Here is an 18428-nt window from a genome sequence, read left to right on the forward strand (position 1 = left end):
ATGTGTGCATCTGCATGTCTGAGTATGAGTGTGCGCATGCATACGTGTCTGAAAATGAGTGCACAAGCATGCTGCATTGTGTGTGTACATGTGCACGTGTGCCTGAGCTTGTGTGCATACCTGCACATGTATGCATTTTGAAAGCAAATGTATGTGTATGAGAATGTGCGTGCAAACATGTGTATGCATACATGCACATCTGAATATGAGTGTGCATGTGTGTCTGAGCACATGCACATACCTGTGCTATCTGAGCATGTGTATGCATGCATGCAGGCGTGTCTGAGCATTGCGTGCATGAGTATGAACACGTGTGTATTCATGTGTCTGAGCGCTGTGCATCCTATGTCTGAGGATGTGCATGTGTGTCTGAACACTGTTGCATGCATTGTCTGAGCATGCGTGCATACGTGCTGGAAGGTGATGGGTGGGCAGAGGAGCTGCTCTCCCAGAAGCATCACTGCTGAGGTCCCACAGACACACGTGGCCCAGACCCGGAGGCCCAGGCCTGCAGCTCCTCCCCTCCCTGTCCTGTATCCTCCGGCAAGGGGGGATCTCAGCAGCCTGACACAGAAACCCGCCCAATCCCAGGACCCCCCATCTGGAGCTGGAAGGAAGCTCCGAAATCCTTGAGCCCAGGCTCCTCACTTCACAGCCTCGGTGACTGGGCTCAGAGAGCTGGAGGCTACCGCAGGGCACACACGCAGCGGAGCAGGCTCGACTCCAGCCCTCCGCAGGGTCAGTCTGCCTCCTTTGGAAGGGGAAGCAAAAGGAAGGAGGGAAGGAAGCAGGGGCAGAAACAGGAACCAGGAGAGGAGGGACAACACACTGCTTCTGGCAGGATCCCCAGTTCAGAGTGGCCTCGGGGGTGCTCTGGGACAGACAAGGAAGCCCCCAGAGCACGGCTGACCTCTGGCCTCCAGGGCAGGCAGATGTCTGGGATGACATCTTCCAGGTGCCCCCTCAGGACCCCCAGGAGCCCACCCCCCTTCCCGACCATCCTCTAACTTTTGAAAGATTCAAGCCTGAGAGCCCCAGAAATCCGAGGTGGGAAGAGAGCCGCTGAGCTTTATGTGGAAGGCCAAAGAAACACAAAACTTACTGAAGTAGGCGGGCGTGATGTCAGGGTTTTCCACATCCAGTGATATCAGCCTTCAATTGAGCAGAAAAGAAGATGGCTCAGTCTGCTGTGCACTTTGGAGGAGCGTTCTTAAGCACTTCAAACTAACCTTAATTCCAGGCTGACCGTTTATGGGAAAGTCAAGCTCCCCCGATTTTGTTACAACAAAGACAGAGAGGCCATGGGAGAGAAGAGGAGAAATCTCCTCTGCCTGTTCCCCATCCACCTCTGGGCCCACGTTGCACCCCATCCCCAACAGAATGGAAGTCCCCTGAGGCCAGGGACTGCCTCCCAGCACAAGGAGTTAAATGTTTGTTAGGGGGAAGATGGGTCCCCACTTACGAGTCTGGCTGCTGGGGCTCCCTTTCCAAGCTTTCTTTCTTGGCTCGTTCCTTCTTTTCGGCATCTTCTATCAACTTGTTTACAGGGTCCTGTAAGCTCTGGGTCATGATGCAGACATAGGGCAAAGGGGAAACAAAAAGCAGTCAAACCAGACACCCTGGCCCAGTCAGGCTTCTTCATTGTGCCAAAGTGAACAGAAACTTTCCTGGACAGTGACCAGGATCATGGGGTCAGATGTGAGGCTGGTGGGGAAAGGCTTGACAAGTTGGGAGGGAACTTGGCAGACTCCCAGCTCTGCCCTCTGGAGCCACACTGCCTTGAGGTCATGAGCTCCTCTGAGGTGAGGAGTTCTGTGGCCCTCTCTGCCCCTGCCCCAACAAGACGTGCTGTGCAGCAGCAAGGGCCCTCGCCTGGAGTCCAGGGACACCCAGGGCCTGAGCCCCACTTTGCTTAGGTGTCCAAAGAGAATAATCAGGCCTGTGGTCCCATCATGTCTGGGCTGGGGGGAGGCTCCCTAAAATAAAGTCATAGCAAGAGCTTTTGAAAACCGTGCCCCCCCAGGTGATGGCCAACCTCGGTTTTCCAAAGGCAGCTAAGATAAACGGCCCAAGGACTGGAAGAGAGGGTTGTTTTCCTAAGACAAGGTTCCATTTTATGGCAAATTGTTTTAGTTTTTTTTGGCGACTCAAAGGACCTAAACGGTGGCAAAACCCGAACTCCACCCAAAAAAGAATCAACAATCATTCCTTCAGCTGAAAAGAGCTTAGTAAACATCTCTGTCCTAGGCACCCAGCCAGGGGGGCAGAAACACAGACAAAAAGAAAAGTCCCTGCTCTTGAGGAATTCAGAGCCTTTCTTGGGAAACAGGAGTGTGTTAGTGGACAGAAGAGGACAGAGGAGTGAGATGGTGAATGTGCAGCATGGACAAAACACAGGGGGCTAGGGGCGTGAGGAGCTGAGGATGACAGTGCGGTACAAACCCAGGAGGCTGGAAATGTGGCCGTAACAGACAGAGGCAAATAGGAGAATTCCGAGGGAAAGAGAATGAAAGGATGAATTTGGAATAAATAGGGGACATCCAGCAGGAAAATTCTAATTGGCCATTGGTGATATAGGATTAGAGCCCAGGAGAGGCCAGGGCTAGATTCAGATTTGGAAATCACATGCATGGAGATAATTAATCCCATGGGAGTTGATGAGATCGTGAGTGTGTGAAAGAGAGGAGAAGAAGCTCTAAGATAGACAGAGACTTGGGGGACACCGAGGAAATGGGAGAGGGACATGGGGCAGCAAAGTGGATTGAGAAGGGACAGGCAGGTGGGTAGGAGAACCAAGGATGGTCAGTTGGGTCAGAGCCAGAGAGGAGAGAGACAGGGAGGGAGGGAGGCAGGGAGGGGGAGAGAGAGAGAGAGAGAGAGAGAGAGAGAGAGAGAGAGAGAGAGAGAGAGAGAGAGAGAGAGAGAGAGAGAGGAGAGAGAGAGAGACAGAGAGAGAGAGAGAGAGACAGAGAGACAGAGAGACAGAGAAAAAGAGAGAGACAGAGAAACAGAGAGAGAGACACACAGAGACAGACACAGAGAGAGATTGGAGAGAGACAGAGAGGAGGGAGGGAGGGAGAGAGACAGAGAGACACAGAGAGAGAGAGACAGAGAGACACAGAGAGAGAGAGACAGAGAGAGAGAGGAGAGGGACAGAGAGAGGGAGAGGAGAGGGAGAGAGAGGAAAGACACAGAGAAAAGACAGAAAGAGAGGGAGAAGGAGAGACAGAGAGAGACAGAGACATAGAGACAGACACAGGGGCAGAAACAGACACACAGAGAGAAAAAGATTGGAGAGAGACAGAGAGAGGAGGGAGGGAGGGAGGGAGGGGGAGAGAGACAGAGACAGAGAGACAGAGACAGACACACAGAAACAGAGAGATAGAAAGATTGTAGAGAGACAGAGACAGACACGGAGAGAGATTGGAGAGAGACAGAGAGAGAGGAGGGAGGGAGGGAGAGAGAGATAGAGACACAGAAAGACAGAGACACAGAGACAGAGACAGACAGACAGAAACAGAGAGATAGAAAGATTGTAGAGAGACAGAGAGAGAGGAGGAAGGAAGAGACAGAGAGAGACAGAGGCAGAGACAGACACAGAGAGAAACAGAAAGAGAGAAAGATTGGAGAGAGACAGAGAGAGAGGAGGGAGGGAGGGAGACAGACAGACACACAGAGACAGAGAGAAACAGATAGGCACAGGGAGTCACAAGGAGCCATGGGGTGGGGAGGAGGAGGGGAAATGGAAGTACAGACCTTTTTCTGATATTGGGATGATATAGGGTCTTTGCTAGTGGAGACTGAAGAATCCACTGTGACTTTTAAGGATGGAGCAGACTTGGGTGTGTCTGTGGGTAGGAGGGATGGAGCTGGGAGATAGGGAGAGGTGGCTCCCTCCCCAGACCTGGCCCTCAGGAAACAGGTGAGACTGTTTTGTGGTTGTAATAGCAATTACTTCTCCAGGAATCATTTCCAAAGTCTATGCAATCATAGAAGAAAGCTTTCTAAATGCCCAAGTTTAACATCCTGCAGGCATACTAGGGCTGTAGGAAATGGACTTCACTTTCTAGTGCTTTTTAGGGCATCCCCTGCCTCTCTGGCCCCGCCCCCGGAGCCTCTTCCTGGTCCTCTTTCTTGACTGCCTCCTCTCTACTCTGTCCTGCACACTCTGGCCAGATGGTTTCCTACAATCCTCTTCTACTTGGTACAGCTATACCCTATTCCTTTGATCTTCTGAACCTTGAACTCTAACCTAAACAGAGGCTTGGTCCACACTTGCATTTCCCTTCCAATGGCCAGGCCCAATACAAGGAATCATTGGTTTAACTGATCAGTAACAGGAAAAGATGAAAAGTTAGTATTTCTTCTCAGTTAATATGTCTGTTAGGTTTGGTTAGGTTCTCCATTTGGAAATCTACATGCTGAAGACAGTGTGGGGCAGGGAATCCAGCATTAGGCTTGGGAAAGAAGACTGCCTGGATTTGAATCCCTTAATTATTAAGAAACCCTGGACAAGACATTAAACGTGTCTGAGACTCAGGATCCTCATAAAATTAGTGGGACCTCTAAGTCCCTCCCAGCTCACTCAATGATGCGATGATAATGCTAAGTTGGGAGCAGTGAATGTGTCCAAAACAGATAAAATTCCAGAAGACCAGAAGTGGCTGCCCTGGACACCCCAAAGATGTCATGGAGTACCTGAGCCAGGCCATTCAGAAACATGGATAGCAAAGGTCAGAACTCTGGTGGGATGGTAAAAACTCACAATACCAATGGCTTCTGGAATTAGATGTTAGCTCCAACCAAAAGCTGAGGATTTGTGCACTGTGGCATCCTTACCTTCAACATGGTGAACTCATAAGGCTGGTAACCTTTGAAGCTCTCATGGATGGCTGCCATGGTGTGTGAGGTTTTCTCCCAGAAATGAAGCAAGGTAGTCTGTTAAGAGAGATGAACCCTTTGAATACTGGAGTGGTCAAAATCCAGGGCACTGACCTCTTCCCCTAGCACCAATTTTCATGTTTGTTGGGGGATCAGAATCACAGACTCAGAGGAGACCTCCCTAACAACCTCAATTAGAGCCCTGTCTGCTGTAGTCCCTTTGCTTGAGACAGAGAGCCTACCCCCACCTCTGGAAGCAGGCCAGTCTACTTTGGAATAGTTCTTGTGGTAAGGAAGGTTTTACTGGCCTCAGACCTCAGTCTGGTGCCCAACAGAACAAGGCTGACCCTTCCTCCATATGATGGGCCTTCAGGCATAATGTGCCTTCCCTCCCTCTTTTCCTGGCTAACTTATCCCCTGTCCTCTAATTTTCCTCCAATCTCTCTGGCCCTTGTCCAGCTCTCCACAGCAGCTACATCCCAGCAGAATGTGAGATACCTGATATGTTGTGAGCACGTGAGACAGCAGGTTACATCTGCTCGCTCCAAGGAGATCCACTTTTTGACACACATCATTCTTGAGCTGGTCAAAATTGAGCTTTGCATGGCGCACTTGGGCTTGGACCTGGAAGGTTAACAGGAGACACTCTTCACCTGCATCAAGTCCTTCCTAAGCTTCAGCTCGAGTCCAGACTCCGCCAGAGAGGAGGGAAAGCCTGGACTTACTACATCCACCTCCGCTTTGTCACACTCCAAAGAAACTGCCCAGGTACTCAGACAACATCTTCTAACTGCCAGCAAGCATCATGAAGGGGTGAAAAATCTAGTCTGGACTTCGGGGTTTGCTGGCAGACTTCATTAAACTTCCCAACTCTGCCTTACCCAGGCTAATATTGAATTGTCAATAAAATTAAAATTGTTCTGCTGACCCTAAGCACCCTCCTGACTCATAATGCAGTTGTAACATCTTGGAGCTGAGGAGGAAAAAACTCCTTGAGCAGAAAAACTTGCCATAATAGCCATGCAGATAATTGAGAGTGGATCATAGCAATAGAAAGAATCCTGATTCTTTCTTTCTTTCTTCCTTTTGGTTAGGCAATGGGGTCAAGTGACTTGCCCAGGGTCACACAGCTAGTGAGTGTTTGGTCTGAGGCCTGATTTGAACTCAGGTCCCCCTGACTCCAGGGCTGGTGCTCTATCCACTGGGCCACCTAGCTGCCCCAATCCCAATTCTTTCACTGGTTTCCCCAGGAGTTCATATCAGGGGTTTTCACATGGCAAGTCTTAGAAACATAACCTGACATATTGAGTAAAGTTATGGATCCCTGGGTTTGAGTCTTGCCACTGTATAACACGGAACATGGCCCTCCACTTTCCATGGAGCCAGAGAACTATGAAATTCCCAGTTCAAAAGGGACTGAACTATTCCAGTGGAGGTTGGTTCCCATGCCTAATGAAAGATAAAGTCTTAGACCTGGATGAGAAAAATAAGTCTTGGGCATAAGTAGTTTTTGAATTGTTAAAGTGCCTTATTAAACCAGTGAAAATAATGATGCTGATGACAATTAGAAAAGATGTAACCATTGTTTGCTGTAACATATACTGAAAAGGATGACAACCATTTTAAATTCACAGATACTACTGAAAATGGGAAGAAATAGGGAGCCTGATATAAGAAAGGACTCTGTCCACACGTTCCGCCAATCCCGACTTGAAGGTTAAGAACACCAGAATCCTGTGTCCCCAGAGCCATAACCCCTTCCCAAAGCTAGAGTGAGGGAAGCTTGCTGTGCCCACACAAAATGTGACTGCCCTCATAGGCAAGAAGGGCAGAGTCGTGAAAGGAAAAAAGTGACACAGGAACATTACTGGGCTTTGACGGCTGAGCATCTCAACCAGCTGCTCCCCAGCTCATTCCCCATGTGAACGTTAAGCAGCTGCCCACTGATTCTTGGGCTCCCTGTCCCAGCCTGGGCAATGTCACCCTCAAACCTTTCTCTGTCTTCTGGGCTGGGGGAACAGTGGAGTTCATGCTTCTGGGGTCTCAATCCATCTCTATTCACAGAATTTCAGTGGGGGAAAGGAGCCACAGGATTCCCTCTTCCAGCCCATGCTTGAACAAGACTTATTTTCTCTTTAATGAGCTGGACAAGTGGTCATGCAGCCTGGGCCATGGAGACCTCCATTGTAGAGGAAGCCACCCCTTGCTGAAGCAGTCCAGGCCACTCACTGGGAGAAAATTCTTCCTGAATCCAGCTTAAAGTGGCCTCTTTGTGGCTTCTCCCCTTTGCTGCTGGTTCTCTTCTCTGAAGTCAAGAAGAATCAGGTGACTCCTTCGCTTTCATGGTGTCTCTTCAATTACTCCAGGCCAGAACAATTTGGAACTCTGCCCAAAGGGCTATCAAACTGGGCATACCCTTTGATACAGCAATGGCTCTACTAGGGCTGTACCCCAAAGAGATTTTTACAAAAGGGAAAAGAACCTACCTGTACAAAAATATTCATAGCAGCTCTTTTTGTGGTGGCAAAGAATTGGAAATTGAGAGGATGCCCTTTAATGGGGGAATGGCTGAACAAGCTGTGGTGTATGAATGTAATGGAATGCTATTGTGCTATAAGAAATGAAGAGCAGGCTGATTTCAGCAAAACCTGGAAAGACTTGTATGGACTGATGCTGAGTGAAGTGAACAGAACCAGGAGAATATTGTACATGGTAGCAGCAACATTGTATGATGATCAACTGTGAACGACTTAGCTAGTCTTAGCAATACACTGATCCAAGACAATTCCAAAGGGCTCATGATAAAAAAAAGGCTACCTGTATCCAAAGATGGAGTCTGAATGCAGATTGAAGCATTCTATTATTCACTTTTTTTTCATGGTTTTTTTTGTTTGGTCTGTGTTTTCTTTCATAACACGATTAATGTGGAAATGTTTTTCACAATTGCACATGTATAACCTATATCAAATTGTTTGCCATCTCAGAGAGGGGGAAGATAAAGCAGGGAAGGAGAAAATTTGTAACTCAAAATTTTAAAAAATGAATGTTAAAAATTATCTTTACATGTAATTGGGAAAAAATAAATTATTTAAATACTCCAGGCTAAATAAGACCCTTAGTTCCTTTTCTTCATCTGATTGTCATATGGCATGGATATCATGCCCTTCCCAATCTTATCCCTTCATTCCCTAATGGGTTCAGTGTGCTTCCTAAAATGTAGAGTCCAGAAGTGAGTATAATACCTTAGTCCCCTCATCACAGGATAGGTTCAGTATCAACAAATTCAATAACCCAGCTCAAATAAATAGACATTTGTTAAATGCCTGCCATATTATTGTTATTGTAGGAAAGAAATACAGGCAGGACAAGAGTGGGTGGGTGGGGTGAGTAGACCACACCTGAGGTCTCCGGGGCAAGGAGGAAAGGAGGTTCATGATTCCATCAGAAGATAGCATGTTCTCATCACATGTCCTTCCATAATTCTTCATGTATGTATGTTTTTTTTTTTTTGCTAGACAACGGGGTCACATAGCTAAAGTGTCAAGTTTCTGAGGCTGGATTTGAACTCACATCCTCCTGACTCCAGGGCCAGTGCTCTATCCACTGCATTTATTACAATGTCCTGACTACCTCTTACACCGGGCAGTCCAGAGGGCAGAAGAATGGTCCAGAAGCCAAGAGTAGCCCAAACTTCTAGGGACACCAGCATCCAGAGCAAGGACTGGTGGAGGGGAGCACCAGCAAGTTTCAGTTGGAGCTGTAGAAGGGGAATCTTTTCACTGGCAGTTTTGTTGTTCCCTTAAAACATGAAGGAACACTTCTGGGACTCCTTGTATTCATCCCCAGCAATCATCTATATGTGTCTCCTTTGTGGTGAAGATGGCAGACCTTGGATGGTGCCCAAATTTGTGTATTCCATGCTTTGAGGTGACTTTCCTAAGTCCAATCCACATTGATGAATCAGGTCCATAGGACATGACTACTATGGATATTCAGGGTTCTAGGGTTAAAGGGATATTATAGCATATGAGCCCCCATTGGCATGCTTTCCACCATGATATGAATTGATTATCAATTAGTCAGTCAGACTTGGGTAACTTTTAGAAAGGGATGTTTACTAAGGTGGTAAAATGCCTATAATCACTTCTCCCCAAAGTCTTTGGCTTCCCCTTATGGCTTTGCCTCTCACTTTCTGGACTTTGATACCATGCCTGAGCTGTTTCATCACATGGAGCCTCCATTGGCCTGTGCTGCCTTCTTAGTCTGAAATATCTCTTTCCCATGCTATCCCCCCCTTCTCCTATTGGTGAGTTCATCTCTGGGAGCCTCCATTTTGAGGCAGGGCTTAGATTCACTGCCGTTCACTATCCTCCTAACTTTACTTCTGACTTTCTGAGCTTCAGCACCTTATCCCTCATGTACACCTTTTTCCCCATGCCCCTACCCCTTTCAACTCATCTCTCCCCCATTGGGACACAAATACATTGAGGGAAGGGACTGTCTTTTTTCTTTTATCTGAATCCCCATTACTTAGCACAGTGCTTGGCACATAGTAAGTACTTGATAAATGCTTGTTGCCTTACCTTGCCTTGAAACACTCTCCCAGCAGTCCGTAGAGTTAAAGGAAAGATGGGCTCAAACTGAGAGAGTTCTTTTGCTAGAATCATCAAGGTGCCCCTCTGAGGTATGGGAACATTTTTTGCTGGGCTCTTTTTCAGAGCTAGGAATATGCTTCCGATTTGTCCTTGTCTCCTGACTTAGACATTTTTGTCATCTTTTCCAGGGATGGCTAGGATGCTGGTGGGATGATGGAAAGTCCAAAACCTTTCAGACTGTTTGAAGTTCCCAAGGGGGTGGGGAGGAGAACTAGGCCAAAAGGCATTCTATCCCTCCCCTGTCCCCAATCAGTCCCTGCAGAGTGGTTTGCTGGAATGTTTTCTCCAAGCTCCAGCTCCTTCCAATCTTCCGGAAATGACTTGCTATTTTAGAATTGCTTTGTCCAGGCTTTGTCCTGACACTTTGTAAGTAATTTTAGAAACAGGGAGCAACCCAACATGTGGCTCAGGAAGCACAGCAACCCCAAGTCCGCACTGATTATTAAAATACTTACCGCCCTGATGCATTGCTAAATGCTGGCTGATCTTCCTGCTGAGCTGGGAGGACTTTCTCTACTGGCAGCATCACCAAGACTGGGGATGTGCCATTGCATGCTGACTGCAGGCATCAGGAGCTGTCTCCAGGACCATGGACAGTGGCAAGAGCCACATTTCACTCCATGCACATGGGGGAAATGGGCTTTCATTCTTTTCCCTCTCAACCCAAGTAAATTATCTGCAATGATGTGACCATCTTGAGGCCTTTTGCTTTCTTCCAATACTCCTCAAATCTTCTCCCAAAGGAATTTCTTTTCCATGCATTTTTTTTAAACCATCATAGGATCTCAGAGGTGAAAGGAATATCAATGGCCCTACCTGAGAATGGTCTCCTGCACAGCCTCTCTGGCAAGGTTATCCTGATTTAGCTTGAAGACCTGCTCCCCTACCCCAAGGGTGGCTATGCCAGTCGGGGACAGCTCTAATGGTTATGAAGTTCTTCCACTTAATCTTTTCACCTCTTCCCTTCCCTCCCCCTTCCCTGCTCCTTGATCTGCTCCCTGCAGCCACGAAGAACAAGGTTCATGGGACACCTCTTTGTCCCACAGGTTATCAGGAAGAATAGTAGAGGAAAAAATAGAAAGAGATTTGATGTGAATCAAAGATGAAAGAGGAACTGAAAACCCAGATGAGAATCCTGATCTTTTTCAGGAGGTAGGAGAGTGGGACCCAGCCTAAGGAAGGGAAGGAGAAGGACCATGACTGCTTGGAGCTAAGCCCCTAACATGAGGCTCCTCCAAGGGAAGTGGGACTTCTAAAAAAGAGGCCCTCTCCTCCAAAGAGTGAGGCAGCAGGACCCCAGCCCACCCAGGACAGAGCTCCAAGACCTTCCAGGAGCCTCCTCTGTTGCCTTCTTCCCGTTGCTTCGCCTTTCTTCCTCCTTTCATCTTCAAAATCCTGGAGAAAATTCATGGCTAACCACTGCAAGTCCTATTTGTTCCCTAAAATAGTAGAAGCTCTTTCCTGGGGCCTCCTCTGCCCACAGAATGTCCTCTCAGAAAAGAGGCCAGTGACCTTTGGGCTCTGCAAACTCAAAGTTGCTTTCCACCTTTCTTCTCTCCATCCTTTCCTGGAGGCTCCTGCCAAGGCTTTGGGTCATGTCATGAGAGGGAACCTGCTTTCAAACAGAGCCTGAGAGACATTGGGGCCCACCCTCTCTCTGGACAAGAAGTCATTCTTCTTCCCCACTTGTGTCCCCTCTCATTAGCCCTCACTCTGAATTTACCTCATGAAAGTCCTAGAGAAGCCCATCTCAGCTCCATCCAATTTGAGAAGCATTTATTAAGGGCCTGTTGTGTACGAGTCACTGTGATCGGTGTGAGGCACATAAAGATAGAGAGGAAACTTTCCCTGCCTTGGTTTCCTCTAATTATCCAGGCTTTTCTCCCTCCTCCTTGCTTCAGATAGCTTGGGATAATGTCTCCTCCAACAGCCCTTCCCTGTTTAAGCCTCTATGACACCATCCTCTTTACCTTTCTCCTAGCCTAGAGCACATCGTACTCAGGACTAGTCGTCCATTCTGTGTTTGCTCAGTTGCTGTCCTTGCTGGAGCTGCCTTTGGGATCACAAGTCCCATGCCTGGAAGCAGGTCTCATTTCAGGCCTCGCTCTTAGCCTAAGTTTGGGTGGAGCTGGTAGAACTGCTGCCCAGGTGCACAAGGCTGCTCTCTTGGCTGCTACTCACTGCATCCTCGGCTGGTCAGGCACAGTCCAGGATGGTCAGGACACTCTGCTGCCCTCTCCTTGGTCTCCTATTTCACGCATAGTGGAGTATCGGAGGTTGCACCATCTTACTTCAAAATGGGGCACATTTACTCCACAGCTTAAACATTCTTTCCTTAAAGAACCCCATGAGACTGGCTCACGTCAATGTCATTCTTATAGGACATTTTAAATAATGATTTCGAAGGCATTCCATCCCAATAACAGCACTCACTGGGGTGGGGCAGAGGGAAGGAGGGCTGTCAGCAGTAAGCAGTCAGCTGGCAGTCAGCAGTAAGTCCCCTGCCCATCCTCACTTCACCAGGAATGAGGACAAGGTGGATACCGCTTAGGTACACATCCATACGTTTGGGGCTTTAATCACTGACATGGCAATGATTTTGGATTTTCCACAGGGCCTCTGCTGAACTTGTAGGGGATTAAATGGAGTCTTTGCTGTCTCACAACTTCTTATAAAAGAGAATATTTATTCAAGAATGTGCCCTTTTCCCCAGTAGAACCATCCAAAAGATGCTTTCCACTGCAGCTGGAAGACTTCCAGCTCCACCTGAAGAAAAATCCTTGTTCTCATAAATGAGAAAAAGACCCCAACATCTGGCTTCTGCCAGGGGGCCTCACAGACAAACAGGTGTCCTTCCATGGAACAGCGAGGGAACCAGAGGTTTGCGAATCATGGTGAGGAATGTAGAGTGGATGAGCCACAGTGGCTGCTAACTGAGCAGAAGCTCCAGGGCAGTGTCAGGACCAGCTCTGTGTCATCAATGCCATCTCCCAGTCTTTGAAAAATGTGAATTTTTCTTCCAGCTGCTCCTGCTCATTCTTCAGGTGCCAACTTACTGAACTCCCAAATGAAGCCCTGGAACCTTCTGACTTCAAGCCTTGGGCAGGCTGAGAAAGATGCTACTTCTACACGCAGACAGTCAGTCAGTAGCCATCATGTGCACAAGGCATATCCATTCAGAATGGTTCAGCCATCCTACCTACTCCAAGTCAGGGCATTTGTTCACCCAACTGTTTTGCTTTTAAGTCCTTAACTTTTGACAGAATTTGCTACCTCTCCATTTCCTCTTGAAGTTGCTTGATGAAATTACTAGAACCGTCCACAAGGCTGAGGGCCAAGCACCCCATGACTTGTGTCTCACCAAAGCAAGGAGCACATCAGGAAGGAGACAATGCCATGTCAGGCACTGTCAGCATGCAGCTTGGCTCCTTATGCTAGGACTTTGAAGAGAAGGCCGTGTCAGCAACTGACTTCTACTAATTCCCAGGCTAATGGCACCTTCATGTGACCTGACCTACGAGGCAAGACCCACAAACCTATCATTCACTCAACCCAAGTCAATTAAAAATGATTAAGGACCTGCTGTATACAAGACACTTTGTTAGGTACAGCGGAGACGGGCATAGCAAATGGTTTCAACATGGCCAAGAGCAAGGAAAACCTGCCCACTCAATCCCACTAAAACTTGACATGCTAGAGAACTGTTATGACATAGAAAGAACACAAGTTCACAGGAGATAAAAATCCAATCTGTGGCCTCACGTGTCCGTTCACAAATGTACAAAGTACAAGTAACACACTAAAATTGCTTAGAAACTCTGACATATGGAGGCACATTTTGACTACTTAGAGATCACTGAGGCATGGGGGTGGAATGAGGTTCATGTCTGGAAAGTGTCTCAAAATGGGTCACCCTCATCAAAAGGAACAGGATGGGTAAAGAGTAGGGAGGATATGGTATAGCCATGTATATTGAGAAGCTCTGTTTGTGCAGGAGCAAATTTTGGAAGCAGACAGGGTAAGACAGAGTAGAGAACATTTAGGTAAAGATCAATAGAAGCAGAAATAAAGCAATATTGTCATTGGAGAACACAACAGACCATCTGGACAGAAAGAAGAAATGTGTGAGGAGCTTCTTGGCCAGAGGCAATGCATATTAGTGAGGGGGTACTTCAGTTATCCAGACATCCGCTGGAGCCTCCTCTCTGCCAAGAGCAGAGCAGCTGATAACTTCTGGACTTGTTCAAATAATAATTTTGACCTTGAAGAGGTGGTGAGAGGAATTTGAGAATTTGAATTGAGAGGAATTTCTATTTATGGTTCTGTATCTCACCAACAAGGAGAAACTGATTGCTGGGATGAAAATGTCGAGAATTTTGGAAGAATGTGATGAGTTCCTCTGAGGATTTGTGCTGGAGAAGGGACAGAAAGTAGGTCTGACAAAGGCACAGGGTTCAGAACAGAGAAAGTGGAAGTCTCTGTCCTTGGTCCTCATCAGATCTTCTCTGAAGGATTGTGTTCATTTCTGGGCACCACAGGTTAGGGATGACATTAATAACCTGGACACTCTCCAGAGGCAAAGGGCCTTGAGTTCATATTATATGAGGAATGTTGAGGGAACTGGGCTCACCTGACTCTGGAAAATCAGCACAGAGCTAAAGCCCAGCACACTGAGGCTCCCCAGAGACAGGATCCCCTGTGGTGCCGCCTAAACAGATCTCAGCACTGTTTACTCCAGAAGCCCAGGGCAGTCAATAGATGTCAGTCCCTGGCTCCAGTTTGAGCAGGGGCTTGTGGGCTGCCTCCCCAGCTTCCTGATGTATTTGTTTGATGAAGGCTGACGTCCTCAGAGCCATCTAAGGCCATTAGACCTGGCCTGGGAGACGCAGAGCACATTGCGCTAAATGAGGAAGCCTAATGATGTTACTTTAAAATGATGTTATTTTAATATGATTTGCTGATGTGTCTGTACCCTCTTTTCTATCCACTGTGCACTCAGGGTTCTCCTTCATGCACTTAATCACAAGCATCTGTTTGGACTGACTGTAAAGGAGAGAAGCTCTTCCTGAGCCCTGGCAGCTCTGGGCTTAGCTTTCCCCCCAGGGCACTGACTGCCCTCATCAAGTCCAAAGTTCTGCCCCTAGCACAGGAGACTGAGTTACATGGGCTAGGACTCCACCCTGCACCTGCTGTTCTGTCGGGGCCCCATCAGGCCAAGCTCATCACCTCCCATCTCACCACAAGGCTGCCAACTCAAGCCTGGACTGAGCCCACCTCCTCAGCCTTCTCTCCATTCTGGTTGGAGGGCTGAGGGGCAGGGTCCCAAAGGCATCTTCCAGAGGCATTCCTAGACCTTGAGGCTCACTCCACTTTGCATCTGCTGCCCTGCCTGCTTGTAGCTCCACAGAAAAAGATGCCCCTGAGCTGGGCATCTGTTGGTGTCCATCCTCCCTTTCCTGCCTCATTTTGTGTGCTGCCCCCCTTAGATTATAAGCTCCTTGAGGGCGGATACTGTTTTTCTTTTCATTAATTCTATCCCCAGCACTTAGCACAGTGCCTGGCACATAGTAGGTGCTTGATAAATGTTTATTAGATTGGATTGGATTAGATTATATTAGTGTCTGCACCTGACAGGCACAAAGAGCTGCCAGCTCTGTTTCTGTGGAAGGCCCAAAAAAGGGGGAGCAGGAACCTGAACTCTGGGGGAATTGACTGTTCTTATCCCATGTGCTCCATATAGCTCAGCTTTGAACTGCTTCTAGAAGCCCTGTGTGGGAGGGCTGGCAGCACATGCATTTAAGCACTCAAGCCTTGTGGGAGACTGTAGCTGCTACTTACATCATCTCTTTTGATCCATTTGCTTCAAACAACAGCCCTGTGAAGCAAGTGCCATTATTGTCCCCATTTGGCAAATAAGGAAACTGAGGCTCAGAATGGTGACATGACTGCCTGGAGTCACCTGGCTATAAGTATCTAAGGAGGATTTGAACCTCGGACCTTCTGACTCCAAGGCCCACACCCCCCATGGTTTCTCTAGACACCGCCTTCTTGCTAGATCCAAAGTCAGTAGCATCCTTGGGAGCCTTCCCATGTATGTGTATTTTGAAGTGACATCCAAACCAAGATCTAAGGTACACTCTGCAGACTTTCACAGTCCGTTATTGGTCAAAGTCTGCCTTAAGACCCTTCTGTCCAATGTGGCGAATGTGACACATTGCATGACAGCTGCCAGCTGCTGTGGAGGGCTCCTGATTGCAGACCATCACCCACCTCAGTGCGGTAAGCTACCATCCAGAGGGCAGCTCCAGATCACAAGGGTAGCAAAGGAGAGAGTGGATAAAGTAAAGTGTAACTGCAGAGCCAGACAACGACTGGAGGTACCAGCAGGGGCACTGGCTTTCCCCATTGCAAGAGGACTCCATAGCATCTGGGCAGTAGGTCTAATAGGGATGAGTATTATGTACTAGACAGACCACTGCCCAGATGCTCTGGCACATATGGCAATGAGCCTCTCTGTGGTTGTCCAGACTGATTCTTGGGAACTGTACCCTGTTCAGTGCCAGGCCTATCCTGAAAGTCTGTCCAGCTGGCTCATCCCCGAAAGTCTGGGAGTCATGGGAGAGGCAACCTGGTGTCTGCAGCCTTAATGGCAGACTTCTTGGAAGGGGATGTCAAAGTACATTCTCAGCCCCTAGGAAACACTTCTGACTCTGTGAGGCTAAGGCTGGTGGGTGACTTTAAGACAGATTGAGACTTGAAGGAGTGGATGTTTGAGTGCCTGGCAAGCATGGTGACAGTCTGCCAGCAAACTCCAGCCTGAGCTCCAGGTCTTGGATGAGAAAGATCTGGGGCTCATCCATGCCCTACAGATTTAGTTCCTAAATCATCAGCCCCAGTTCTGGGCCCTACTGGACATCAAAACGGCAAACCCTGCTCTGATGTGAAGTCCTAGAATGCATCCAGCTCCCCATCTCAGAAGCTCATGCTGCTTCATTTCCCCCTTAGGAGCTGGAGAAGTCAGAAGCAGAGCAATGATGGCTGATGGCTGATGACTGACTCTGCTGAGGGTATTAAGGAAGCAGTTTATCAGCCCAATATAAGAGGCAGCTGACGGTGCAGTGGAGAAAGCAAGAGTCTAGAATCAGGAAGACCTGAGTTCAGATCCGGCCTCGGACACTGACTAGCTGTGTGATCTTGGACAAGGCACTTAACCTCTACTGTCTCAGTCTCCTCAACTATGAAATGGAGGTAACAGCACCTACCTCACAGCACTATTGTGAGGATCCAATAGTATAACATTTGTAAAGCACTTAACAGTGTGGCACATAGTAAGTGCCATTAAAATAATAGCTAACATATATATTATATATATACATATATATGTAGCACTTATTTAAACATTATTATTATTATTTAAATTTAAATGCATATTCCCTTCTCTTCCCTTCCACATAAACACCAAAGGCACTTGGGTACAGTGGAAAGAGCATAGGCTTTTAAGTCAGAGGATTTAGGTTCACATCTTGCCATTGCTCTGAGACCTTGGAAAAGTCACTTTATTTCTGGGTCACTCTTTCCTCATCTGTACAATGAAGAGATTGGACTAGCTGGTATCTACAATTCCTTCAAGCTTTAAGTCTATGTCAGACATATATGAGAAGAAGGGATCACTGTACTCACCCCTAGTCCTCCACGATATCAAAGTTTCCTCTCTCAGGATAGAGAAGGTGTTGGAGAACAAGGTAGCCCTTCCCTAGCCAGCTTCTAACACAGCATAGGATGCTGCTCTCTCCAGTCAGCTCCCAGCATCAATGCTGTCCTCTAATCAGATCAGCTCCATGAACAAACTCCAAACCCTGACTGTCTCAAGTCAGCCATGCTTGGCTCATGTCAGGTTCTTAGCTCCACTGGCTTCTCAGTCCATCATTTATTTTTGGTTCTGTGGTCTTCTGGCTTCTGAAGTCTTGGATTCTTTAAGAAATTTCTGTCATTAGCTTTCCTGTGTCTTCTCAAGTTGATTTCCCTATTAGCCTTTAATGTCTCAAACCAGGGGCTCATCACGTGTAATGACTCATATAACTTAGTGTGAGAAAGCCCAAATCCAATTTTTATCAGGTATGACACAAATACTCAGTTTATAATAGCATCACAATCCTTAAGCAGTTCTTTGATTCCAAGTTTCCCAGCAATAAACTTCTAAATACCCACAAAAAGTTATAAGCAAATTAGCTGTTGGGGAACAATGCAACGTAGCTCTCTTTACAGTCAATACTTTTGCTTCCAAGGGGCTTCTTTTCATTCCATTTCTCTCAGAGCTAGTTATTTCTTCTCAAGCTTCTTTTCTGATTATTTTTGCACATACATATTTTTTCTATCTCTCATTAAGAAAATAAAATATTCACATAAGAAAAGGCTGTTATCTTATAACAGTATTCCCTGACACCCTTCTAGGCAAATTGTTTCTTCTGGGCAATGCCTGAGCCACTGATCACAGCGTGGGATGCCCTAGGAGGATGCCATGACTCTTGACTCCCATTCATCCTGAGGAAGGCAGGATAAGATGACCAAGTGCCCCAGGAGGTGACATTTCTTGTTGCCTTGGATGCTACATGAAGTGAACTTCTTTATTCATCTTCCTGAAGAGAGCTCAGGAGCCATCTACCCATCTTTGCAGCAACTTCTTTATGTCTTCTAGTTTTGTTTATAGCAAGAGTGTCAAGAGCTACTCCACACTGGCAGGTGTTCCTCCTGATAGCTGGTGCTTGAAACTCTAGCTCTGAGGGGTTCAGAGCCTCTTTACCTTCAGTGCTCTCTCCAAATGCATAGGTTGCCATGGTGTCAAAGCAGAACAGGGAGAGAAACAAATACTTCTTTTGAGAAGGAAAACATCTA

The 18428-nt window shown here is 47.4% G+C and overlaps 1 protein-coding gene across 5 annotated transcripts in view; it reads right to left on the minus strand.

The window, feature by feature from the left end:
* ICA1 (islet cell autoantigen 1) overlaps positions 1 to 18428 on the minus strand; it is a 60580-nt gene that overhangs the window by 10093 nt on the left and 32059 nt on the right. For all 5 annotated transcript variants that reach the window (XM_021000001.2, XM_021000002.2, XM_020999999.2 and 2 more), the window contains 4 exons: positions 5380 to 5505; positions 4840 to 4938; positions 1463 to 1560; positions 1103 to 1152 (listed from right to left, as the gene is read on the minus strand). In XM_021000001.2, the coding sequence (XP_020855660.1) occupies positions 1103 to 1152; positions 1463 to 1560; positions 4840 to 4938; positions 5380 to 5505 (373 nt within the window). The remainder of the gene's footprint in view (positions 1 to 1102; positions 1153 to 1462; positions 1561 to 4839; positions 4939 to 5379; positions 5506 to 18428) is intronic.

This window comes from Phascolarctos cinereus, unplaced genomic scaffold (genome assembly GCF_003287225.1).
Source record: "Phascolarctos cinereus isolate Bilbo 61053 unplaced genomic scaffold, phaCin_HiC Scaffold_1;HRSCAF=81, whole genome shotgun sequence".
In the NCBI taxonomy this organism is placed as follows: Eukaryota; Metazoa; Chordata; class Mammalia; order Diprotodontia; family Phascolarctidae; genus Phascolarctos; species Phascolarctos cinereus.